General features: G+C 48.3%; 1 protein-coding gene across 1 annotated transcript; it reads left to right on the plus strand.

Moving 5' to 3' along the window:
- Positions 1-5,814: 5,814 nt before the first annotated feature.
- Hrk (harakiri, BCL2 interacting protein) lies at positions 5,815-26,901 on the plus strand. The gene is made up of 2 exons (XM_074061440.1): positions 5,815-6,269; positions 22,359-26,901. Exon 1 carries the CDS (start codon positions 5,937-5,939, stop codon positions 6,210-6,212), a length of 276 nt encoding a protein of 91 aa, XP_073917541.1. The 5' UTR covers positions 5,815-5,936; the 3' UTR covers positions 6,213-6,269; positions 22,359-26,901.
- The last annotated feature ends 817 nt before the right edge of the window (positions 26,902-27,718 follow it).

The raw sequence follows: 27,718 nt of genomic DNA on the forward strand, positions 1-27,718 counted from the left end.
ACGTTGTAGAATGCTTGGTGTCACCTTGATTTTTCTACCCACTAGGTGCCAATTATGCCCTTCAGTTTTGGCAATGAAAAATGTCACCTGGGTTGCAAAACTGTCCCCAGTTGAGAACCACTGATCTGGAGTTGATAGTTAGAAATGGAATCACCAGGTAGGTCACAGGGCGTGTGTCTGTTCAGCTGCCCCAGGTCTGACAAATTGTCCCCAGCATTTTTTCCTCACTTCTGCTCTCATCAGATTAATTCCAGGACTAGTCATCCACTTTGTTCAACCAAACTGCCACTTATCAGAGCAAAGGACAACGAGTGAGAATTTTCACAGCAGGGTTCGAGTTTAATCAGCCCTATCTCTAGTGACTCCTAATCAAGGAATTAGGTTTTATTTAAGCAAGGTTTACCCTTTTCACTTAACCATTGAGGAGACTATAATTATGGGCTGGTTAATTTTTTCTCCCCTGCTGTGGACATTCATCTGTTCTCACTTTGCTCACAAAATCCTTTGGGGGGAGGTGTCAGAGGCATCATTGAGAGGTCCCTAGAGGGGAGTTACCCCATCTTTTCAGGTACAGGAGGGTTAAAGAGAAGTGGGAGAGATAAGAGCTGTTCTGGTCTATTGGATGGATGGGATTTCCCCAGCAATAACTGGGATGTCATAACTGGCTGACATCTGAATCCCCTTGTTTTCTCAGTGGGTTTGAACCAAGGTCGCTATTTTGTTTCTTAAGTGGATACTTAATAATCCCGAGATAGCAACAAAGACCAGGAGTAACGTTTACTGAGTGCCAACTACTCGGAAATCTTTCTCTTCTTTAATTCTATAGCAACCCAATGAGGCAGGCATTAGGATTGTGCCTGCCCATTCTACAGACGGGATACTGGAGGCTCGCAGAGGTGACAAGTCTGCCCAGCCATTGCATTACACCGGGTAAGTTCAAAGCCAGGTCTTGCTGGCTCAGTGTCAAATTGCCCCCTGCTAACTCTGACTCCAATTCAAGAGCTCTGTGGCTCATCGAGCTGGCTCCTGGCATCGGATCTGCTCTTGGCGTTCACTCGTGGCTTTGGGAAACACAGCTGTGTGGAGGAGGGAACAGCTGTGTGTTCATTTACCACTTCACCAAGCCACACGAATTAAAACACCATAAGGCAAGGCTCACCTCATCTCAAACGACAGGCTAGGTAATTATTGTTTTAATTAAAGAAAAGAAGTGGCCAGTCTTTTCTAGCTCAAACACTTGGGTGTTGGTTTCTGTAGGGGGGAGAGGAGGAAAATTTGGGGCAAGAAATTTATATACATAAACACATATAATGATAATACATATTATTGATTATAAAATTCTATGTACAAGACTTTATATGCCTGAAAGAGAAAGGGCAAATTAAGATGCTTCATTTCATTCATTCACTCAGTGATTCATTGAATCTTAACTTCAACAAGTATTTACTAAGTACAGACTATGTGCTCAGCTTTCAGGATGAGAAGCCTTCATAGAATAGAAAAATCTGTCTCATTTCTTCCCCACCTGTGGGACTTTGCACTTTCTTGCAACTGGCAGGAAAGTTTTCCTTGAACGAAGTTATCTTCTGAAACTCCTTTCTTAGGCAATGGTACTGGAGTTTGAACTCAGGGCCTCGTGCTTGCTAGGCAGGCATTCTATCACTTGAACTACTCCACCAGCCCTTTTCACTTTATTATTTTTCAGATGGGGTCCCCTGTCTTGCCTGGGCAAAAAGGAGTATTCCCATCTCTGCCTCTTGCCTTGCTGGGATTACAGATGTTCACCGAGCCCAGCTTATTGGTGGTTGCCATGGGGTCTGGTGAACTTTTTCCCTCAGGGTTGACATTAAACCACAATCATCCTGATCTCTACCTCCCAAGTAGCTGGGATTGCAGGCATGAGTCACCATGCCTGTCTTTTTCTTCCTTTTTTTTTGGAGGCAGGGAGATGGGGGTCCTGGACTCAAGAGCTCAGTGATCCTTCTGCCTCAGCCTCTCAAAGAGTTGGGTCCGCAGTTGTGTGTCACCACACTTGGCTACTCCTCCTTTCTCAAAGGTTTCCAACAGGACACAGAAAGGGAACAAGGGGAACAGGCAAGTGTTGCTTCTTAAGAACCCAGGACAATGTGCCAGCACAAGTCCAGCAGGAAAAGCAGCCAGCGTATGCTGCAATGTCTGCTTGTGGCTTCCCCGAGGACGCTGTCCTCTCTGTTTGTTTTCTAGAGCCTCCTTAGCAAAGCTTCTGTTACGTTCCAGGTGTCTTCAACAGCAGGAACTTACTTTCTTACAGCTCTGGAGGCTGGAAATTCAAGGTCAATGAGTCAGCAGGATTGGTTCCTGGCTTGCAGATGGCCAGCTTCTCCTTATGTCTTTACATCTGGGTCGTTTCCTCTCTTTATAAGGATGCCAGTCCCCATGGATGAGGGCCAACCTCAAAGACCACATTTTAAGTAACTTTTTACAGACCTGTCTTCAAATACAGCCATAGTCTGAGATATATCAGGGTTGAGAACTCTGACAAATGATTTTGGAGGAGAGAGGGAAACGATTCAACTGGAAACAGCCTCCCTCTCTCTCCCCGCATCCTCAGTGATGGCATATTCTAAAGAGTGAAAACTTTTAAAAAGCCGGGCATGGTGGCACATGCCTGTAATCCCACCACTCAGGAGGCTAAGGTTGGAAGATCATGAGTTTGAGAGCAGCTTGGACTACATAGTGAGACCCTATCTCAAAAAAAAAAAAAAAAAGAAAAAATGTTAAGGCTGTTGCAGTGGCTTAAATGGCAGGGCACCTGCCTGGCAAGTGCCAGGCCCTGAGTTCAAATCCCATGCCACCCCCCCAAAAATCTTAAAAGTGGGGGGCAATCTGTGACCAGATAGCTACGTGACCTTAAATAAGCTATTTAAAAGCTCTGCCTTGAATTAATAGATCTAAGGCACTCAGGGTAGTGCCTGGCAGAGAGCAAGTACTCTCTAAATGTTTATTAAATTAAACATTAAAATAAAGCATTTTTGTGATGCCAGGGTCTACCTATGCTAACCAAAACTCATTTTGACTATAGTGTTAGGAGAGTGTCATGTTATTTTCCAAAGAATTTGTTTTTCTGGGCCTGCCTAACATCAGTGATAGACTCAGCAGTCCACTATCAGGGAGTCATACATGTGGGAGACCCCCAATGTTCTTCAAAGTACACCATATAATAAACTACATGATCTCCTTAAAAATCTTCACAGTGTATCAGGGCAGTGGTGGCTCAGGCCTGTAATCCTAGCTATTCAGGAGGCAGAGATCAGGAAGATTGTGGTTCAAAGCCAGCCCAGGGCAAACAGTCCAAGAACCCCTACCTCAAAAATACTCAACACAAAAAAGAGGACTGTCAGAGTGGCTTAAATGGTAGAGCACCTGCCTAGTAAGCGGAAAGCCCTGAGTTCAAATCCCAGCACTGCAAAAAGCCAAAACCAAAACCAAAGCCTTCATTAAATGCCACAATGTACTAGGCACTCTTCTAAGAGACCACAAGTATGAGTTTATTTAATATGGTGAGGTAGATACTCTTAAGTTTCCCATTTTACAGCTAAAATCACATCTCAAGGCCAAGAATAGATGGCAACTCCCGTGTAAGCAAAGTTTAGGCACTGGGATTCAGAGAGTCGGGGAGATAAAGATCTACTCCCATCCCTCACTTTCCACCATCCCTTGTCTTTTCTGTCTACTGAATGAGAATGCATGGCCAAAAACTGAGCTCTTTCTACTACAGAAAACATCCAGGCTGCTGGGACCCAACCCAGCGCCACCTTGCAAGCCCAGCGTTTCGAGGGGCAGACTTCCAAACAGGGTAATAATCGTCCCATTAAAATTAATGTCCATGAAGTGAGCCGTTAAAAGCGTGCAGATTAAAAAAAAAAGGGGGGGGGTTGTTCAATTTAAATCCAAAGGGCTTTTTAAATAGACACTGTATCTCCATTCTTGGAACGCTACACCCGGGCAATGGATCAGGTCCCCTCTGCAAAGACAAGGGGGGATTAAGGAGGTGAGTCCCAGGAGATGGGGGAATGGTTCTGGCCAGAAGCAGAGGGACCAAGGTCTATCCAGAGCCCAGTGCGTGCCAGGTGCTTGGATGCACTTCTTTCATTTAGTCTCTGCCCGGGGCCTGGGCAGGAGGTATTATTATTCTAGATTACAGGGGGCAGTATAAAACCATGCTTAAGAGTTTAGTGCCGGCGCTGACTGCTCCAGTGTAGATACGGGCTTCACTTTGTACTAACATTGTGAGCTTTGCACCAAAGGCCTGACCTCTCTGTGCCTCCGTTTCCTCATCTTGGAAGTAGGCTAGTACCGGTGCATCTCTTCCCCGCAGCATAAAACTGTTGGGAGATCTATTGTGAGTGGGGGAGAGTTACATAGGCAGGGCCTTGGTTCTGCCACAGAAGGTGCTCAGGAAGGGCTGGCTCTTATTTGGTTAGGATAAGAGGGGCTGGTCAAGGTAAGGACCATCAACATCTCATAGCTCAGCTTCCATTTGAGCCCTGACTTTGTCATTCTACCACCTGCAGGCTACTATAAATACAGATAAAAAGTTAAATTCATGGTCTTGAAGAAGCTTTTCGAAGGCGCCAAAAGACTAGGTCTTGATGAAGCTCTGCTAGTGGAAAGACAGAATGGAAACCATTACAGTTCCCAAGTCACTGGCTTGGAGCCACCGCAGAGCTCTTCCAGTTGTCTGAATCCCAACGGTGTTTAATCCCTGGGGATTTAAGATTGGGGGGGTTATCCCCCCTGAAGCCCCCCTCAAGAATCCTGAGAGCCCCTCACGATCTGCACTGTCTCCAGCAGTGACAACTCCAATGTGGAGGGGAACAGAGGCTGCCACTGGGTGGTGGGGGGAGGCGGGCTAAAGTCCTCCCACGTCACCTCCACTACGCCAGCCCCTTAGGGTCTTTTACTGCGCATTGAATCCAGATCGTCGCTGTAAACTATAACACTGGCAGGAAAAATAATACTCACAAAGAAAGCGGGTTAAAAGAAGTTTCCTTCTCGAAAGCTCCCCAGTGAGGACCTTTGGGTGCCTCGGTGTTCGGTACTGACCCCTCCAGCCTCTACCCCTCCCCCTCACCACATCAAGGGTTCCAACCGCGCGCCTGGGGCGCATCCGCGTTAGGCCGCTCGGCTCTGGAAAGGGGTGTGTGCGCGCGCGCACGCGTGTGTGTGCGTGTGTGTTTGTGTGCGTGTGTGCGTGCGTGTGTGTTGGGTGTGTTCAAACCCGAAGCCTACAGGTGCCAACTCTGCATCGAAATAAGGCAAGTTGGCTTGAGTCTGGCCCTTCCGTAAGATTCGGAATCCACCCACCTTTCCAAATCAAAACAACAGCCTCGGGATATTTTTGAATAATGTAGCCGAATTCGATATCCGTTTCATCCAGAAACGGCCAACAAGCAGGCTTCCCTCGCCAAATCGGAACGGGAGCTGAATTCGGGAAAAGGGAAAGAAGAAAAACCTTCCCTGAAGCTCCTTGCCTCCGCGGGGCCGGGCGGGGAGGGGGGGGTGGTCCTTGACGATCCCCAAGGCCGGGGGACCTCGGCCACAGGTCGCTTTCTCAGGTCCCAGCGCGCCGAGCACCTCCTCTTCCAAACCGCGCGTCCCCTCGCCGCCGGCGCGGTTAGGGTTAAAAGTTACCTCTTGGTTTCTTCTGCCTGCAGCCCCCCCCCCGGGGGCCGGATGATGTAACCCCCCTCCCCGCGCCCTCCCCGCCCCCCTCCACCATGTGACACTTTAATTAATAATAGCGCCGTCAGCACAACAAACGCACAACACAAGGAGAAACTTGGTGTCCAGGGGAGGCCCCCGGCGGCTGGAGCGCGGCGGCGGCGGTCGCAGAGGCCGGAGGCAGAGCAGGCGAGGGGCGACCTGAGCGCAGGGAGGGACCCAGGCGAGCAGTCATGTGTCCGTGTCCCCTGCACCGCGGCCGCGGTCCCCCGGCCGTGTGCGCTTGCAGCGCGGGTCGCCTGGGTCTGCGATCGTCCGCCGCGCAGCTCACCGCCGCCCGGCTCAAGGCGCTCGGCGACGAGCTGCACCAGCGCACCATGTGGCGGCGCCGCGCGCGGAGCCCGAGGACGCCCGCGCCCCGCGCGCTCCCCCGCTACTGGCCCTGGCTGTGCGCGGCCGCGCAAGTGGCGGCGCTGGCGGCCTGGCTGCTCGGCAGGCGGAACTTATAGGAACGCGGGGCTTCTTGGTGGGGGCCAGAGTCGAGACCCAGCCGGATCGAGCAACAGGTACGCGAGAGAGCGAGCGAGCTAGCAACCGAGCGAGCGAGGGAGCCAGGGCGCGGCAGCTGGGCACTGTAAGGCGCGGGTTGGCCCCGGACAGAGAGATTGGAAAGTTTGGCTTTCTCTCTCGTTCCTTCTGTTCCCTTCTCTTGCAAGGATCTTCGTCCCCCTCTGCTACCCAGTCCCCACCCCTCCTTACAAGTGTCAGGTCCACCGTTTCTGTCTATTCGTGCTTCCTAAGTGCATCTTGCCACTCTGACTATCACGGTGGCTTTTGGAAGGACTTCAGCCTCTATCATCCCCACAAGTAAACACACTATGCAAGTAGAAAGTGTACTATGAGAACGTGTGACGAGCCACGCCAAATAATTATTACACATCGCGGTTCCAAGTTCCCAGGCCCCTTCCAAGTCGCCTGCCATTCCGGAGTCGCCGCCTTCTTCATCACTTCTACTCCCAAGTCCCTTCTCCCTAGGTGTCATTTCTTCAGTGGTTTGGACCCCCATTTTCTGACTCCCCGAGCTCTTTTTTATGATCTCCTCCCTATCGAGGTTACTGACTGGCTGGGTCTTTCTCCCCAGTCTGCGTACTTTTCAGTTTCCCTCCGCCTGGCAACTTGTTCCTTCTCAGGAGAGGTTTCCCGTTTAAGGAGCTTGGCCTGCTGTCACCAGACGGCTGTAGCTGTCATGAGATATCCTACAAGTGGGATGGAACGTGACACTCTTAAGGAAACTCCAAGGGGAAGACTTAAGGAGAAAGCATTTATTAAGCTCCTTCTAAGTGGTAGACAATTTAGCGCGGGGATGTTTTGAGCGCTTGCTGTATGCGAGGCCTCGCGCGGAAATGCGAAGCAGGTATTGGGCGTCTACTGTGTTTGGTGTCAGTGAGAGACGGTGATGGGTCCTAGTACTGGGAGCATTACTGAGCTCTAGCTGTAGGCCTGGCACTGTGCTAGGCGCTTTGAGGGAGCCGAAGTAGGGATCGTCTTTCCAGGTTCTGGAGTGCAGAGGAGCGCTGGAGGGAATGGGGATGGAGAGAATCAGGTTGAGCCCACCAAGAGTAGGCGTAGGGGCAGAAAGTGAAGATCAAAGGTGAGAGAGACAGCCAGCACCCCCTGAATGCCTTGGCCCCCCGAATGCCCCATCTCCGGTCTCCGCCGCCAACACCTTGGGAAGCTGGCGCGGCGCCCGCAGGCGAGGCCCGAGCGTCTGCGCCCGCAGAGAGAGGCGGCAGCCGGAGCGTGGGGGGGTGGTAGCGCCCGGGGAGCTGCGGGGGTGAGCGGGGTGTGAGCCGGGAGCGCGAGCGACAGATGTCGCGTGGGCCCGCGCCGCCCGGGCGCTGGCGAGAGAAATGTGCTCTCTGGGGCGCTGGAGATCCCATCCGCTTCTCCTCGCCTTCCCCCATCCTGGCTAGAGGAGCTAAACTAGGGCTGCCGAACCCCAGGGCGGGAATAGCCTTTTGGACTGAGAGACAGACTTGAAGCCCCAAACCTGGAATTTGAGGAAAGGCAGAAAGAAGTCGAGGAGAGAGGGAAAGAAAGAAAGAGAGAGAGAAAGAAAGCAAGCAAGAGAGTTGGAGAAAGGAAGACTGCGGGAACAGGAGAAAAAGAAATTGCTTGGAGAACTAATTAAGCTGGCAAAAGTGAATTAGAAGGGAGAGAAACCTAGCAGAAATGGGGTACGGGCGGGATTGCAGAAGCGCCTAGTTCCTGGGGACCAGGAGATACGGGATGTCCGGCTCCCCACCCAGAAGACAGAGGACTCTGAGCCAGGCGATTCCGTGTGGCCCCTGCAGGTGTGCGTGGGTGTCGGGAATGGGGGTGCTCCCAGGGCCCCCCCATGAAGAGACTGCAGGTTGGGCGGACCACTGCGCCAGGACGCCAGTGAGAAGTTGGGAAACTCGGGCCCAAGCGGGGGCGGGGGGGGGTTCTCGCTGAGCATAGAGTCTCGCTGATGCTCTTTGGATTGGGGAGGGACTGATAACTGTACCTTTACTGCCCCCTCCTCACTCTGTTTCTGTCCCAGAGTTACCTCCATGTTGCCTCGCAACACCTGGCAACCTGCTCCCCGCGCCTCTCCCTGGGTTCTACTACCCCTCAGCGTGTCCTGCGGTGGCATCCCCAGCAGCCACACCTTCCAGGGTTGTCAGGCCTTGGGCATCCGGACCCCAGGATGTCCTCCGTGCCTAGTTCATCTCCCCCTTCCTTGTTCCTCAAGTTTGGGTTCCTTGCCGACCCCCGTCACCCTCCCCCCCACCAGCCTGATGTCAGGGCAATGGCAACTCCAGCCTTTCTTTCTTTTTCTTTGGTGGTACTGGGATTTGAATTCTGGGCCTTGTGCTTACTAGACCACTTGAGCCGTGTCCCCAGCCCAGTTCCAGCCTTTTTTTTTGTGCTTGTGGGTTAATCTGGGATATAACTCCTTTCCCAGCTCCAGTAGGTAGGTAGAAGTGAAAGAAAATTCCCCTTGAATACGGAGGGAGTGCATTCAAGTATGATATATTTGAGATATGTGAAGAAATTTTGTAAATGCCACAATGTATCCAGCACAGCAATTAAAAAGAAAGGAAATTCACCAGAGAGAGACAATTTGTTGAGTTCTATGCTGGAGGCAGGATGCTCTCCACTTTCATGGGAACACTCACACCTGACGTTAGGTGTCACAGGTGTCGCCTCTAATTCTTCTCTTAGGTATTAAGGGTGAGCTTAGCTATATGCAAGACAAACTTGTTCTGAGCCTCTACTGTGAGTCACCACCATTTTTCTCAGAAGTTATTAAAAAAAGAAAGAAACCTGAGACTCAGTCTTTCCATATGTAAAATGGGAACACTACCAGTATGGAGTGAATGTACAGATGTCAGAGAAGTTAAATGAATTCGTATCATCTGTAGATAGATGCCTGGTGCATAAGGAGTGAAATAAGCATGAGCTATAATGACTGTATGAATATTTAACACCTCTTTCCCAAAGTAGGTCATTGCTGGCAATTCCACACAATCCCTACCTGCACTCTTGGGAAATCAGTGCCAGACAGGTTAACATGATTTTAGGGACCAGAAATAGCCATACAGTAGACATACATGAGGCCCTGGGTTCAAGGTGAGAGGGACTGCTTGGGCCACTTGTCAGGCAGTGTGACCTGCGGGTAAAAGCCATGTCTCATTGACCCTTTGTGTGCAAAGAGAAGCTGTACTCTTCCAGGGTTGTTGGGTATCCAGTGCCACACTGGACTGGGTTCACTTAACTAGAAACAGGTAATACCAATTCTTATTATTACCAGTGGGAAATTGAAGCAGTGTCCACCTCAGTCATCCCAAAGTCAGACCTGACATTGGAGTTTCTGGCTGAGAGGGCACCAAGCACTCCACCCCCCCCCCCCCCATGATTTGGGGGCTGCAGGGAAAGAGATGGTTAGCAACCTGGGTGGGAGGATTTGGGGGTGCACAGTAAATTCTTATACAAGTGAGATTTCCTTTCAGACAGCGCCTGGGGGTAGGGGCTCCTCCAGAGTGGGGAGGCTGGGGAGGCTGGGGAGGCAGGGGAGGCCGGGAGGAGGATGGGTTCATGGCTGGAAGATACGGAGACACCGGGAGAGAAACAAAAGATGCTTTATGGTGAGCGCGGGGCTGGCGGAGGCGAGGCAGGGAGGGAGAAGCGCGCCTGGGGAGGGGGCGGGGAGGGAGAGAGAATGGAGCCCAGGAACCTGCCTGGGAGAGGGGGCCAGGGCTGGGCAGAATCCTGCCTTGGGACCAGGAGAAGGGAAGAAAGACCGGACTCTGTGGGCCCCAGAGGCAACGTGGTCAGCGGCAAGGATGACAATGGGCTGGCAGGAGCCTGCTGTACTGAATTAATGACCGGCTGGCCCACCAGCCAGACTTGCTACCCGGTTCATGGCAGGTATTTTGGGGATTAAGTGGTTAAACCTAGAGGCGCATCCCCGCAGGCAGCCCACCCAGCCCTCTGCACCCCTGCCAGGTTTACTTTGAAAACCTGGGTCTCAAATGGCAAGGGAGGGAGCCCGTCCAACAGGAGGACAGCTGTTGGGGTGGAACCCCCAGAAGGGGCCAGATGTGCGGACTGTGGCAGCCTTCCTGCCACATGGTCCCCTTCTGGAGTCATCCACTTGCCTAGTGAGAGGCCACAAGTGTACAAGTGACTGAGCTGTAGAAACTGTCCCATGGGGATAATTAAATGTGCCCCAAATGCCCCCGGATGCAGGCCAGGTGCACTTGGTTGATCCCACCTCTAGGTTTCAGAAAACCTGCCTTTCAGACTTCCCTTGGGTGTAGGAAGGGGCCAGCTTATTCCCTCCGCCCCCGTCATCACTAGTGTTTTTGTGATAGGATTTTATAAGAGCACTGAGTTACCCCATGGTGTCCCTAGCCCCTGGTGACTTGCTAGGAGCACAACTATGTACTGAGTAATTTAATCAGTCAGAAACTATGTGAGAAACTTCTCATCATTTTCCATACTCAGCTTCAGCTTCTTATTCATCTATTAATATTGATTAATATTAACCAACCATTAATTCTACTGTATGCAAGGCACTATGAATTCAAGACATAGAAGTCCTTGCTGTCTTGGAACCTGTATTTTAGTGAAAAGAGACAGACAATCAGTAAATAAAGCTTGTTGCTATTGTTGTATAATGAATTATTCCAAAACTTTTTGTTGCTGTTGTTTTGGCTGCTTTTTGTGGTAGTGGGGATCGAACTCAGTGACTTGCGTAAGCACTCTACCACTTAAGCCATGACCCCATTCTGAATTCCTACAAAATTTAGGGGTTTCATGCTGGACCCTGGTAGTAGCTCATGCCTGTAATCCTAGCTACCTGGGAGGCAGGGATCAGGAGGATTGCCATTCAAAGCCAGCCTGGGCAAGTAGTTCACAAGAACTCATCTCCCAAACACCCAGCACAATAAAATGCTGATGGAGTGGCTCAAGTGGTAGAGCACCTACCTAGCAAATGTGAGGCCCTGAGTTCAAACCCCAGAACCACCACAAAAAAGGTGAGGGGGAGGAGGAAGGAAGGTGAGTGGCTGGAGGTCAACTTCATTTTCATGTCTGCTGTTGATGCTGGCAGTCTGCCATTGCTGTCATTCAGAGCCTCTTCTGTAACTGGACTTCCTCACAGCATGTCCACCTCAGGACTGGATTGTGACATGGTAACTCAGCTCCCAGAGTGAGAAACCAGGGAACCCCGTGGAAGCTGCTTTGGGAGTCACTTTCCTTAGAAGCAAGTGACAAACTAGCTTAGATTCAAAGTGAGAGAATTAGACACCACCCCATAGGGAGTGGCAAGGTTTTAGAACAACATACAGAGCAGGAGATACCCCTGGTGTCCCTAGCCTCATGGTGACTTGCTTGTCACTGTGTGCACAACTATGTACTGAAAACCTGTTAGACCACAAGCCTGTGGGACTCTCAGCCTCTAAGCAGTGATGCGTTCAGTGGTAAATTGGAGGAGTGCTACATGTTGCTGGAGATTTCCATAGTAGCCATGTTTGGCTTGTACGCTCTAACCCAGAGATCACTGCAGAAAAGGCTGATGGGAACATGCCAAGGTAACATAATGGGATACCTGCTGCGGGTTTGGGGAGGACCTGTGGGGTGGGGGTAGACTTGAGCAACTAGAAGAGTGGAAGGACCCTGCTCTGAGACAGAGACAGCAAGTTGGGACTTACTTTGTGTGATGTATTTTGGAAACAGAAGAGTTGCTGAGCTGGTCTCCAAGATGGAGGGATCCCGAAATGAAGAAGTCTGACCTCTGACCCCACCAGCCACTCTCAGATTCATTCAGAGACTGGACACCTGACTCTGACAGTGCCCCCACCCCTTAGTAGAAGCAAAAAACCACTTCACCTCTTACATCCTGGTCCTGACCCTCAATCGGCTCACTGATGCCCAGTCCTCCATGCTGGGGGACATTGAATTTCCATCACCTAACAACTTTCACCATCCCTTCTTCCTGCCCTAAAGTGGTGCCCCTGCGATCGGGTAGGGAGTACCTGTTTTTGCCCACATCAATAAAATGCATCCTTTGATTACTGCTGGATGCCCAGGATAGAAGAAAACTCCTTCACCTTCCTGTGCAGAAAAAAATCACCTTCTCCAAGATGGCTCCAAAAGCCTTGCTCCCATGATCCTTTGCTCCTCAGGTCAGAGGCTTGGGCAGGAGGGAATTTAATTGCTTTGGAAAACTTTATGTAATATTTCTCTTTATAAAAAAAAGTAACTTTTCATGTGTGAGGCCCAGAGTTCCCAGTCCTGCAAAAAATAAAAAATGAATACTAATAACTTTTTTCTTGGTTACACCCTGTAACAAGTTCATCGTCAACTATTTGGAAATTGCTGAATAGAAGAAAATGGTACTCTTACCCCCTGAGAAAGGAGGTCCAGCGTTGAGCAGAGGGTCTGAGCAGCAAAAATTGAAAATCCCCTGCCCTGAGTAAAGAACAAAGCCTTTCCATTGGGTTCCCTTGGACCCTTCCATGGCCATCTGGTGCTGTCATAGGGTCTCACCTTTTCTACATGTTGTTCCCTTTTCCAGCTGAATGAGAATGGTGAGGCTGTGGACCTTCTGTACAGCTTCCCAGGCCCATTTTGAGGGAGCCCTGACCCTTAGAGATGCTCCCAAGGAAACTGGAGTCCCCTAAACAGATGCTGACAAGTTATAAAACCACACAGGAAACCTGTTAGTCTGCAACCTTGTGGGGCTCAGTTTCTCAATAGTGCCGGGTTCAGAGCTACCTGGGACAAATACTGTATTTTGTATGATTTAAATATTTAAATGGCAGCTCCTAAATAATGTGAAATGTTCCATGAGAAGACAGCTTCCTGGAAGCTCTCTCTCTCTCTCCCTCTCTCTCTCTCTTCCTTTCTGTCTCCTTTCTTCCTCCTCCTCCTTTTTCTTCTTCCCCTCCCCCTCCCTCTCCTTCTCTTTCCTCTTCCTCTTACTTCTCCCCTTCTTCTTCCTCCTTCGTCATCCTCCACTCGGGACTGGAGCTAGTCCTTGAGTTCGATCCCCAGCACCAAAAAAAAAAAAAAAATTTTTAAAAAGCTTCCTTTTGAGAAACAACAATTTCTACTTTAAAATCACATCGGTGAAAAAGGTACATGCACTTACAATTCTCTCTCCTTTTTTAAACTGAGGATCTCACACATGGCAGGCAAGCGCTTCACGACAGTTACACCTCCACACCTCCAGCCCATGTGACTCTTTCAATAGAGATCCAGATTCAAATTTGAATAGATAATTGTAGTGGATGGTTTTATCTCAGTACTCATTGTTAACATTTTGGTATATTTCTCTCCATTAAGATGCATACGTAGGTACTTCAGCAAATGGTATCACTAACTATATTATCTGTAAATTTCTTTCTTTCTTAATTATATTTTGAATTAGTAGACATTAATAATACATAGAGTATTCATTGTGTAAATTTTCATATGCAGAGGTCCCTCCACATCTGTAGGTGATTGGCTTCAGGACGAACTGGGTACCAACATCCCGGGTTGGTTCCCTATATAAAACGGTGTGGCATTTGCGCAGAACCTGCGGACGTCCTCCTGTGCCCACAGATCATCTCTGGATGACTTATGATACCTAACGCAGTGCACATGCTAAGAAGATAGTTGTTATCCTGATTGTTTAGGGAATAATGACAAGTCTGTCTGTGTTCCATACAGATATCATTTTGAAAAGAAGTACTTCCTACCCATCGTTGATTGAATCTGTGGGGAGGAAATTTGCAGACATGGAGGTCAAACTGCTTCACACACATTTCTTCATGCTTATAATATTTTTCTGACACACTTGTGAAAGGTCAGTTAGTGCTGCATTCTTTGGTTGTTCCATCATTTACAGTCTCACTCCACGATTTTGGGGGCATTTAGAGAGTTTCCAAGATGGTGACAAACAGCCATGTGAATAACTCTTTGTGCTTGTCACAGATGACTTTCTTAAAAATGGCCAGCAGCCCATGGCTCATGCCTGTAATCCTAGTTACTCAGGAGGCAGAGATCAGGAGGATTGCAGTTTGAAGCCAGCCTGGGGAAAGAGTTTGAGAGACCTTATCTCAAAAAAAAAAAAAAAAAGCCATCACCAAAAAAGGGCTGGTGCAGTGGCTCAAGGCGTAGGCTCTGAGTTCAAACTCCAGTACCACAAAAAAATAAGTGAACAATTAAAAAAATAAATGCCCATGAATGCCACTTTGACATGAAAGCACATGTCTACATTCTCGTATTACAAAGGTTGTCTGGAGAGCATGAAATTGTGGGAAAGCTTCAGAAACATGTTCCAGACACACCGCCATCCAAACACATTTCTCAACCATGTCCCATCTGGGTCTGGCTTGTGCAGCTAAGGTGCCTATTATCTCAGTGCTTGAGCTGGCTGTTTCTGTCCTTAGCTGAATCTGAGGAATGTTCCTCTCCTGTAGCCAGTGTGGGACTGTGAATGATTCCTGGCATGCTTGTCCCAACCTCAGGGCAAGAATCCAAGTCTCAACAATGTCACTAAGGCTTCAGAGAGCTTCCCTGAGTACCTGTCACACTGGGAGCAGGACTCATGTTTGTGGAGTGTTCTTGGATGTAGTGCCATGCTAAGTCCTGCACAATGTTCACATGCTGATGGGCTTAGACAAAGTGACTTTTGGTAGGACCTCTTCTGGGAGTGAGGATATGGGTCGGGGGAAAGGGGTCAAGTGGGTGGATTTGAAAGAGGTACCATTTTCAAAGACAGCCCAGATTTAAAATACTCTCTATTGGCAGACCATAGTGCTGAATTATTTTTTCTTTCTTTCTTTTTTTTTTTTTTTTGCAGTACTGGGGTTTGAACTTAGGGCCTTACGCTTGCTATGCAGGTGCTTTGCCACTTGAGTCACTTCATCAGCCTTGTTTTGTGTTGGGTTTTTTTCAAGGTAGGGTCTCTTGAACTATTTGCCCTGGCTGTCTGGCTTTGAACCTTGATCCTCCTGATCTCTGCCTCCTGAGTAGCTAGAATTACAGGCATGAGTCACTGGTGCCCAGCGGTGCCAAATTCTTGAGTCAGAAAATTTAGCCACTGTTAAGTGTTTATATTCACTTATATTTTATAGTAAGGCAGAGCATGGTGGAAAATGACATGAATTTTGGAGTCAGGACAACTTTCAGATAAAACCTCCATCTACCGTTTATAGTTCTTCGATTGACATTCTGAACCTCAGTTTCCCCCTCTGGAAAGTGGGGCTCATGATAGCATCTGCACTGGAATGCACTAGCCATAAAGGGCCTGGCCCAGAATCAGCCCTGTCTACCTGGGAATGACCGTGAGAACTAGCCTGTCCAGCTCTGAAACTGGGCAGTGAGCACCCAGTGGAAAAGAAGTGTGCTGAAATCCAATCAGCGCCACAAAAGCCACTGATGCTTAGGAGATGGTGAATGACAATTCAGGATACCTGTTACTCTTCTTCTTCTGAAGTTCAGCCCACAGACCCAAGGCTGGGGGTTCCAAGGGCTTTTCTGAGCCTCTAGCTTAAAGCAATTGCAGGTCCTGCTTCCCCCCCCACACCTATGGCTCACCAGTGCCTGCTGAAGTCACTATGTTGGGGCTGGGACAATAGTGACCTGGTGTTCTGTTGCTTGATGGACTATGACCTCCTTACTTGGTCACTGCCTGGTACCCAGGCTGGACAACACTGACCTCTAGGGATAGGGATAGGAGTGACCTCTCAGTGCCATAGGGTACAAACCAGCTCCTCACTGTATCCCAGCAGCTGGGTGAGGTGACTGGCACAGAGCTGGTGTTTGCTAACTACCGAACAAAATCAAGTGTGAATGAGTGAATGTGGGTAACTGGTGAACCCCTAGTGCTCACACCAATAAAGCCAGCTGATGTCATACACTTCTGCTTCCACCTACTTGGGAAAGAAACCATTGTTTGTTTGGTTTTTTTGATGGAGGGGAGGGTCTTGCTATGTAGGCCAGGATGAACTCCAACCTTCAATTCCCCTGTCTCAGCCTTCCAAGTGCTGGAATTACAGGTGTGCACCTCCACACCCAGGTGAAACCATAGTTTTGATCCAATTCTCAAATCTGTGCCCCCAAAAGGTCACTTTCCTAGATACATTGCCAGAGCTAGACAGGATGTTAGGGACCATATAACCAATGCCCTCACCTTTCCCCAACAAGGGGAAACTGAGGCCCAGATGAGGCAGGCTGGAAAACCACCTGTCCCTAACAGTGCCAGGGGTTGAAATTGGGTGGCCTCCCTGCTGAATGTGACCTGCAGTTGAAATCTGCTCGACTTGCATGTTTTTCCTCTCAACATTTAAAAATAAGGCATTCTTGTGTAGAAGCCTCTATTTCTAGTTTTTCTTGAAAAGAAAAAAAGATCTAGCAACACTGAGTTTGTATCCCATGTTTGTGTCAGAAACCCACTGAAACGGGACACAAATGCTCCCTGTGTCCCAGCTCCTCCTGGTGCACTTTATGGGGTCCAGTGTGTTTCAGTTTGTGACCTCTGAGTTTGGGGACCTCCCTACCAGGCCTCTCTTGGTGCATACCACACACCCACATGCAGACCTGCTTTAAGTACATGACCTTGTACTGCTCATCCATTTTGTCACCTGCTTCTCCCCTCTCCCCCCTGCCACACACACACACACACACACACACACACACACACACACACACACAATAGGTTAAGGTCTTCCCCTCAACACAGAAAGGTTTTCTTCATCTTTTTTAATGACTGCATGGTGTTCCATTGCTTGATGGACTATGATTTACTTTATTTGGTCGCCTTCCCATGGATACCCATAGCATTTTCTAATAGTGCAAAGTTGCAGTGAACATTCTTGTTTGGACAACCTTGCAAACAACAGGTGAGGTTCCTAGAGGGAAAGCATGTCCATTTGAGCTGAGTATGATAGTTCATGCCTGTAATCCCAGTGCTCAAAAGGCAGAGGCAGGAGGATTGTGAGCTGAAGGACAGCCTGGGCTACATACAGCATGAGGCCTTGAGTTCAAACCCCAGTACCAGCCAAAAAAATTATGTCCATATTATAAGATGTGCCATATATCGTCTTTGTAGACCAGGTTGCTTGAAGAAGAATCTGCCCAAGTCAGGCATGGTAGTTTATGCCTGCAATCCCAGTTAATCAGAAGGCAGGAGGATTATCAGTTTAGTCCAGCCTGAGCAAAGGTAGTGGCAGTAGTGGTGAGATCTTAGCTCCAAAACAAATAAAAATAAATGGTGTATCTCAGTGGTAAGAGCAGAGAGAGAGAGAGAGAGAGAGAGAGAGAGAGAGAGAGAGAGAGAGAGAGAATACTCTGGGAGGCATCACTGCCTCTGACCAGGGTTGCAGGATGGCAGGAATGAATGAAGGGAACTTCTAATCTTTATTTTAGACCATTCTCTGTTGATTGAATGTGTAACTTGTCACTTATGCAAATAACAATGGATGCTTTTTTTTTCTTGTGAAGTACTGGGGTTTGAACTCAGGGCCTACACTTGAGCCACTCCACCAGCCCTTTTTTCAAGATAGGGTCTCGTGAACTGTTGGCCCCAGGCTGGCTTTGAACCACGATCCTCCTGATCTCTGCCTCCTGAGAGCTCAGGTCACCCCTCTGCTGCCTCTCCTCCACGCTGTGGGTGAGGAGTGGAGACAGGGACATTGTCCACTGCGTGTCGTGAGTCTCTTCACTCGTGAGGCCTGGTTGTGAGTGGACAGACAGCTCAGGATGTTCTTTAGGAGCCAGGATTGGTGTGGGGGGAATCCTGGGGACAGGACAGTGGCACCTAGCCGGTGCTGGACTTGGTTTTTGAATAGTTGTACATTTCCGTTGTAAAGAAACTACACTACTGTAATAAAATAAATTACAGAGACGAAAACAGAAGTTGCTAGAACACTGCAGTACTCGCCAACTCGGTCCACAAACCCACTGCCTGCAGGAGATAACAGCCATCATGACAAAATAAACAAGAGCAGAGACTGTGCTCCCCTTAGTCCTTAACCACAACACTAGAACATCAGCACTATTACTGTCTCCTTTTGCTATCTAAGGAAACCGAGGCCCAGAGAAGGTAAATAACCAACCCAAGGTCACACAGCTTCTAAGTGTCTGAATCACAAATTTTCAATTCAGGCAGCCGGCTCCAGAGTCTGTGCTCATGCCTATCACAACATCTGATCTTCCTGCCAAATTTATATGTACATGTACTTACCCTTCCCATGTCTCTCTCTCTCTCCTTTCTTTCTCATGTATCTGCAAATAAAAGTTGACCATCCTGAATCTGAAATTCAAAATGATCCTAAATCCAGACCTTTTATTTTTCTTGTGGCACTGGGGTTTGAACTCAGGACCTTGTGCTTGCTAGGCAAGCACTCTATCACTTAAGCCACTCCACCAGTCCTCTTTAATTATTTTTCAGATGAGTCCTCATGCTTTTGCTCAGGACTGGCCTTGGACTGTGATCTTCCTACCTCTGCCTCCCAAGTAGCTAGGACCTCAGGTGGTGTGCCATGGAGCCTGGCTTATTTTTTTGTGCTAGGGCTTGTGTTTTTTTTTTTGCCAGAGCTGGCCTTAACCCAGGGTCCTCCTATCACCACCTCCAAAGTAGCTGGGATTACAGGCCTGAGCTACCTGTAATCTGCACTGTTACTATCCTCAAAATCCAAAACTTTTTGAGCTCTAACCTAACACCTCAAGTGGAAAATTTTCCACACTTGACCTCAAGTGAAGGTCATGGTCAAAATGTACACACATCAAGACTATTGTATAATATGAATTTTGTGTTTAAAGTTACATCACATCCCTAAGAGTATATGCAAATATTCCAAAATCTGAAACAATCCGGAATCCAAAACACTTTCAGTCTCAAGCATGTCAGAGAAGGAATATTCACTGTGTGTGCGTGTGCGTGTGTGTGTGCGCACCTGGGTGCACACACATATTCCTTAAAGGTGAAAAGATCTGAGCTATGCTATTTGGCCATTTTCTCTTTCAGGTAAGAGCCACGGCCATTGTTCTGTCTTGGCGTTTTTAGATCTACGTCTCTCTAATGTGATCTTCTTTAATTTCCCAATCCAGGCTTCTGTTGGTGGACACCTGGGCTGTTTCCAAATAGCTGTGGTCATCACAAATTAAGCTGGGATGAGCGTTTTTGAGTGGGCTCACATGACTAGTTCTGCAGGCTAGACCCCTGGCCGAGGGTGTGCAAATTAAGAGTCTTCTGAAAGTGTAGGCGCGGGCCACTCTTGGATTGTGAATTTGGTTACATGGCGTCCACAGGATGGGAACCTATGCTGGCTAGTGTTGTGCAGAGGTGTTTCTGAGACTTGTGTTTACTGTGGATGCCAACCATAACCAGCCTGTAAGTGGATTCTGAAGTCTGTCCAAACCACCAGGCTGTGGTTTGGAGAAGTGTTCATCTAAAACCCTATATGCTGAAGCCTTGGCTCCCACCCACAGGGCTTTTTGGAAGAGGTGGAGCCTTTAAGAGGTGGGCCTAGGGGGAGGTCTCTGGTCATTGGCGATGTGCCTGTGAAAGGGCTGTCAGGCCCTTCCTTTTTTTTCTTTTTTGTGGCTGTGCTCTATCACAAACTCTGGCCCAAAAAGCAATGGGGCCAGTTGGTCACGGACTGAAACCTCCAAATCTGTGAACCACCCAAACCTTTTCTCTTTATCAGTTGATCATTTCAGGGTTCTTGTTATAGTAATGGACAGCTGACTAACACACACAGGAAACCCTAAGAAAGATTGATTTTAAGCACAATGGTCTACAGGTAGGAAAAGTGAATCCAATTACAGTTTTGCAAGAAAATGGCACTTCTAGGGCCACGCATGATGATTCTTGCTTGTAATCCCAGTTACTGGGAAGGGAGAGTAGGATGATTGCACTTGAGGCTAGCCCTAGGCAAAAGCAAGACCCTACCTGAAAAATAACTAAAGCAAGATGGGCTGGTGGCAAAGCTCAAGTGTGAGGCCTGAGTTCAAATCCCAGTCCCACCAAAAGAGAGAGCTGGCCTTGAGAAGCCAAATTGAGTGTTTTTATCAGTCAAGTTGATTGATGGCTCTAGTTAAGTATTCTGTGAAGACAGGGGTGAAGAGCCCCTACTGTGCTGTGCCCTCATGGGGTAGAAAGGAGCAGGAGGGTGGGAAGCCTGCAGAGGGCTTTTGTCTCCACCCCAGCATCTGTGGCAGAAAGCTTGAAGTTACTGACTTGTGACCGTTGGCTAATGTAGACTGTGGGAACCATGTATGACTCAACTCTGTCATGTAGTCAGTGTCCAGCCAGAGGCAGAAGGTGCCCTAAAACTGAGTCACCAGAGGACCGTTTAGTAAGGGTTTGCAGGCACAGTCGTGAGCAGGGTTTGAACACCAGTAAGGGGTAATGCAGCCCCCCATGCTTGGCAGTGGAGGGGGCTGTTACCACTTCTACACAACAGGACCTGGAGCTGGTTGGGGGCTGGAGCTGCCTGGAAGGGGCTGTGACCAATCGGTGACAGCTAGAAGATAAATAAGACTTTACATCCCACTCATGCCTCCTGTGGGCAAAGCCAGCAGGAAGCCAGAGGCCAGAGGACCCTGTTGGTATAATTCTTACAAGTCAACATCTGGGACATTTTTCAATCTGGAAGTAATAAAGTGGCTTCTCTCCCACTTCCTCTCCTGTACCGCTTTGTTTGTGTTACTCACACTGAGCTTCAAGTATGCACTGCTTTTTTTTTTAATCTCCCCTGCTAACTTGTAACTCTAAACTCTACCCTTTCAAGTCAATGTACAGCAAGTGTACAAGTATACTTACAGACTTGTTCCACCATCAATTTTGGAACACTTGTGTTTCCGTAAAATAAATTCTGGGGATGGAGTTGTGGTTTAAGTGGTAGAGCACCTGCTTGGCAAGCTCAAGGTTCTGAGTTCAAATTCCAGTTCTGCCAAAATCTCATTAACAGTCATTCAGCATTCTTCAGTTCCCCTCAACCCTAAGTAACTATTATCTTTCTGCCTCTTAAGACTTTGTCTACTGTGCACAGCTCATATCAATGAAATCATGCAATATTCATCCTTTCATGTCAGCTTCTTTCATTTAGTGTGTTGTTTTCAAGGTTCATCCATCTTGTAGCAAGAATCAGTAGTACTTCATTCTTTTTTATGGTCAAATAGTATTCCACCACACAGATAGACCACCTTGTGTTCATCCGTTCATCTGCTGATGGACATTTGGGTTGTTCCACTTTTTGGCAACCACAAATCCTGCTGCTGTGAACATCTGTGTGCAGGTCTTTGTGGATATGTTTTGATGCTTTGGGTGTGTGCTGTTTTTTCCTGCCCTGCCTGAGAGCCTCATCTTATCCTGGCTGCTTCCCTGGCATCATTCAGTTCTCAGAGGGGTCTGTCTCTCTCTAGAGCATTCTCTGGCTCCCTCTTTCTCTCTTGAGCTGCCTGTCCCCTGGGCTCCATAGCCTGTGTTTCCCCATATTGCACCTGCTCTTCACATCAGATTATCAATTGCTTCCCATCTCCCCTGGCAGCCACTGAATTCTCAAGGGCAAAAATTATGCCTCTGGCTCTGTAACATCAAGAATGGTGTTTGGGAATGAAGGAGTGAATGACTGAACAGAACAAACCAAAAAAAAGCAGAGACTGTCTACAACTCTTGAATATGGACCTAGGAAATGAATGAAAATCCCATTCCTAAATTGGAGAAGGAAAAGGGTTATGTGCCTGCAGATTCTATTTATTTATTATTTATTATGTTACTAGGATAGAACCCAGGACTACCTGCACACTAGGCAAGCTCTCTACCACTGAGTTCCACCCCCAGCCCCCAAATCCTCCTTTTTTTATCTCAGAAGATACCAATAGAAATGTCCAGATCTGCAAACAGAGGGGTGTGCATGCATGTGTGTGTGTGTCTGCATGTGTGCAGAGCTTCCGGGGGGGTGGGGATGGGGAGGAGTACCAAGCCTAGCTGTTGGAGATCCTTTCATCCAAAATCAGAGCTTCCCATCCAGCACCTCTCCCTTCCCCTCCCCTACATAGACATTGCACTGACGTCACCCCCAGCAGCTGTCTGCACTGACTGAAATACAAATCTCTATTTCTTGCAGGTTGGTGAAACCCTGTGTCCTTGGAGAAAGCTGGTTCCCGTTTTCCTGAGGGGGAGCCTACAGCTTGAAAGGCCGAGGCTGGCACTTCGAGAAGGAAGTGGAGGATAAAGACAGCATCTGAAGCTGATATTAGAAATACAGAACAGGATTGGGGGAGCCCTCGGGAAATCCAGCTGCAGAAACAGACACCCCAATGCTATTTGCATATAGCTCTATATATACAAAAAAAGAGAAAATACGAATATTGCGTATCAGTGCATGCCTTGTGGAAGACTGTGGTCCCTTCCTTCCTACACCTTGCGATGTGAACTCTGATAACTTTGTAATGTCTGGGGCACCGGAAGAAGGATGGCTGCTGCTGTATACCTAGGAAACTTACAAAGACTGGTGGGAGTAGCATCAGTGCTCTCAGCATTGACCACCTGCCCTGGCAGAGATGCTGGTGGGGTAAGAGGTAACACTGCAAAAAACAAGCAAGATAGAAAGAAAAAGAAAGTGGGGACTTGGGACTAGTTTTGTGGGGGCAGTCTGGGAGACTTCCAGTTGTCCCTGTCTAGATAGATGCCTAGGTCCCACTGTCATGGTCAGAGAATTGTTTGTTTGTTTCCTACCAATCCAGTGTCTGGTGCTTCAGTCCAATTTTGCTGGTGCTGAGCAGGTCCTTCTTGGTGCTGCGGGGGTCCTGGGTTGACAGACTTGGAAGGCCAGGGATGACAGAGACTTCTATTTTGCTGTTTTGGATTATTGTTTTAAAGGGACAGGTTGCAAAAGTGTCACTTGACAGTCTCTTCTCTTGCTCTTATGTGGGAGTTGAATGCCCAGTGGGTTTTTGGAGCAAACCTTGAAGCCTGGGAGAGAGGAAGGGGAGGGTTTGGAGGGGTGGAAATCTGACCTCCTGTGTGACACAGTAGCTGTCTCCTGAGAGTTCAGCCCCTGGCCTCGCCCCACTCCCCAGGGGGGATTTCAAGGCTTTTATGGATTAAAGAGCCAAGAAATGGCTACATTTTGACCCACAGTGACTTATAAGCAAGGGACACTGGGGGAGAGAGTGGGTCACTTAAATGAAATCTTGCAGCATCTCACTGATTGTCAGAGGTTTTATTCACCCCACCCCTCCTCCTCCCAGGATAAGCTACTATTTTCAGAAGTTTCTAGAAGAGCTAAAAAAAAAAAAAAAGAAAAGAAAAGATGTGTGCTGGACCAAGACTTGGCTGCAAAGACTCTCCAGGGAGCAGTGATTTCTTTTTTTTTTTTTTTCTTTTCTTGTTAAAAACCCAACATGAACAGACATTATTCCTCTGTGCAGGCAGGCATTGTCACACCTACTGCCATCTTCACTCAGCTGTACTGTCCAGCTGCATTTCTCCAGAATGACTCATTCACCATGGCTGGACTTGCAGATCATCCCGGTGCCTAGGGACAGGGGTTTACTGGGCTGGTTAGTGACACCCCTCCAGTTCTGGGAGGCTATTAGGTACCCTGAAATGAAAGGAGAAAGATCCCTCCATCCTTTGCTGAAAATGACCAAGTCCTGAAAGAAGATGCTGGAGTTCTTTCTTTTTTGCTTCCTGCCTTCCTTCCTTCCTTCTTTCTTTTCCTTCCTTCCTTCCTTCCCTTTCTCTCTCCCTCTTTTCTTTTTTTCTCTTTGGCTCTGTCTCTTTCTCTCTCTCCTTTTCAATCCATGTCTTTAAAGAACAATGCAATCCAGAACTTCTGAAGGCCAGGGAAGCCCCAGTCACACCCCTTAGGGATGACCTCAGCAGAGCAAATCAGAAAGTTGGTTTCTTGGCACTTTGATTCCCTCATGGCTTGAGACATCCTTCCCTAGCTGATGTTTGCAGGCAGATGTCACCTGCAGACACAGCAGGTGACATCCCCACCAAGTCAGGGACTTGGAGGGCATGTTCACTAGAACGAGTAGAGGAGTCTCTGCTTGGAGTTAGACCCCTTTCCTGGCCAGCATGGGAGCATTTCTAACTCGTCAATCTTCTAGAGTCCCTATTTAAAAGGCTGTACCTTCAAGATAGTAGTGGGGACATGCTGACCCCCTAGAGACCAGGGAAAGTGTCAAAGGTCAGAGGATCCTTTTTTTTTTTTTGATCCTGACTTGCCAACTAGCTAAGGACATTTTCCCTGGAGGGTACAAATGTCCAGATGCTGGCTTTGCAGGTGATATCAATTTGAATGACACCACATGGTTGAGAGAACAGGGTATCCCATGGAGCTTGACAGCCAAGTCCCTTGTACATGTCCCATGTATTACTACAGAAACCGTGTATTTATTGAACCCTGGCCTTTCTTGCCCCAATTTTTGACAAGGGGTTGTTTTTAATGCTTGTTTTTATATGAGATTTCGCTTCCTGATCGACATTTGTACTAGGAGTTGAAGCACGATGTGTATGTTATATATTGTCTCCACCGTCTCTCCCGTGACATTACTCAGATTGCATGAGATGGATTCTTTTGTTGTTGCTTTAAAAAAATATTTCTACAGTATGCAAAGCGCTGGCTGGCATCCTCCCTTCTGCCCACTGCTAAGGAGCATTGACTGGTCAGATTCTCTGCAGAGTGTCTGTGAAGAGAGAGAGGGAGGGAGGCTTTGAAGTAAATTTTTAAAAAAGACCTCAGACCTCATACCGAGTTCCAGCAGGCAGCAGTGTGTGCGTGTGCGTGTCCGTTTGTCTGTGCAAAGCCGAGGGAGGCCTCTGAGATCATCCCTCAGGTGCAGAACGAGGTGTTTTCCTTCTGGCTCCTGATGGTGCTGCTTAGCTACGTGCTCTCAGATGGTGGGGGGGGGTCTAGGAGCCACAGGGACTGAAGCCTCACTAGTCTTCAACCCTCCAGAGAAGATCCATTCCCTTCTGGAAGCTTCTTTCTTTCACCCCACTTTTCAAAATTTAGGGTTCCATTTCCTATTTGCTCTGTCATCGATGGAGCTTGAACAACAAATTTCTTTGGGGAACCCACTGGCACCACCGTGGCTGCTGTCCGTGGTCCTGGACAGGGGTCACCTCCTTGGACAATTCCTGTCCCCACCCCCTTCTTCATTATCCTACTGGAGACTTCGTTTCCACTTCTTCCACTGGTCTCATTTTGTTTCTTTTCCATTTTGATGGGGAAAGTGGTGATTTAAGCAATACTGTCACAGAACAATGAGGCTGTGACGGGTTTTACAATTTATATAGCTGATCTTATGTATTCTTAACCCTTACTGTGTTTTTGACAGTGATGAAATATCCCTCTCCCTCTCTGGGATACTGAGGGAGTCCTCATGTCCCCACTTCCTACACAAGAACCTTTTGGGGACCATGGATAACCACTGTGGGCTTTTTGAGTGTCTTCACCTGGTGTCAGAAACCACCGTGACTGGAACAAAGGTTTTGTTCTTCTGTTTGATACCAATTTCCTTTCTGACATTCCCTTAGGTCAACCTAGGGCAACCAGACAGTCAGACATTTGTTAGGGAGTTGGGAGGACAGGCGAGTCCCATAGGAGATGACCAGAAGGAAGGAGGAAGTTGGTGTGAAAGGGTTATTTGAAAGCTTAAACTGAAAGTTTATTTTTAAATTTTTGATCAATTCTTTCAACACATTTTTATTGAGTATGGACAGTGTGCCAGGTTGTAGAATTTCGTCTCAGAAGAGACTGACTTATTGATCTTGCATTAAGCCAGACAATGGGAAATATCCCTTTTCTGTCTGGTTTGCAATTAAAAAAACAAAACAAAAACAAAACCAGATTTGTTGGGTCACTACTGTGACCCCCCCAGGCCTTGCTGGCAGATTGCTGTATAGTATTCGCCCCTGCACGCCATGCTAGCAGCTGAAGGCAATTAAAAAATTTGCTATCTTGCCCTGTTCCCAGCATGAAAACTGCACGTTGCTGCTTTGTACAATAATCAAAGCTCCCTTCCATGGAGTGTGAAGTGTATCTCACAACTTCCTTCTGTGAGTCCCTGCACCCGCTCTCCCAGGTAATACTCTTGGTCCCATTTTACAGCTGAGGAAGTTGAGGCCCAGGCTTTGGCCTGCCTGCTCTGCTGTACTGCATCTTTTCATGAGGGGGACCTGTGGCATTGCTAGTTCAAGGGCAAGCAGGGGTCACTGGAAGGTGTCTCATTTGGGGACACTTGACAGAAGGCTGGATGGTTTTGTGAGGGATTTTGTGGACTCATTTCCTATCCTGTGTGTTCCTAGTTTCCATAAGGTCCTGCAAACCAGGCCTGTCCGATTGCTTTCCGGGCATGGGAAGCTTTTCTTACCTCCTTCCTGTCCTCTACCCCACCTGAGCTCCCGAGCTCCTCCCCCAAGGTCTTTTGCACTATAAGCGACAAGGAGCCCATGTGTGTGGCAGGGATGGCTGTGAGGGGATTTGAAACCCCTGCAGGGCCTCTGGCCCAGCCAGAGCGGCAATAAGTTTGGGGGCGTTCCAGTCTGGGTTCTGATGTTGCTGGTTTGTTACGCTCTTTTGTAAGAGGAATTTCATACCTTGGAGATGCTTTGTACATATTTGTAATGCTTTTATTAAAAAATTGGTTGTGTGCTACGACCAAAGGGCTTTGTGTGGTCATTTCCTTTGGGAAGGTTCGCTCAAAGAGACCATGGGTCAGTCTGACTGCACAGCTGGTAGGGGACCCTTGTGCTGGATCCTGTACACCCCAGCCTCCCTGGTGCAGAAGGCCAGATGCTCACTCCCATTCCTTCAGTCCTAAGGGCTCTGAGGGAAGGGGTGGCCTAAATTGCTGTCTTGGGTTGGGGATTAGGTTTGGGGAACCTGCCTGACAATTCAAGACCTGTACACAAATTTATTCATAGCATTGTGTGAATAAGCTACTGAACCTGCAGGTTGATATTTCCCATGTGGGCAGATAGGCCACTGTGTATTGAGTACTTTTGCCTGGATTTGTTTGCTCTGAGACATCACAAGAGACCAGAGACCAGGTTCTAGACTTTTCCAAAGAGTGGTGGGTTGAGGGGAAGTTGCCTTTTAGATAATAGATCTCTTTTCCTTTGGAGAACCATCTGTTCCTCACTCTTGGTCCATGTGGCTCAGACGGGTGGCCTCCATTCTGCCCGCCCACCTCAATTCCCATCTCCAGGGTTCAACACCCGGCTCAGGCCTAGCCAGTGCTAGGTCACCCTGTACATTCTGGGTCCATATAACCGGTAGTTTACCTCTTCAGCAGACACTTGAGGTGCCCTGCCGGGGTCCTTCCTGATCCCTTTCACCAATCCCATGTTCCCGTTCTGCAGATGAGGCTTTTCTGAGGCCTTCAGAGTCCTCCTTGGACTTTGAGCCCTCCTCAGTAGAGAGCCGGAAGGGCTCGGGAGGTCCTCCCATCAACCCAGAGCCAAAGACTG

Source organism: Castor canadensis, chromosome 18 (genome assembly GCF_047511655.1).
Source record: "Castor canadensis chromosome 18, mCasCan1.hap1v2, whole genome shotgun sequence".
In the NCBI taxonomy this organism is placed as follows: Eukaryota; Metazoa; Chordata; class Mammalia; order Rodentia; family Castoridae; genus Castor; species Castor canadensis.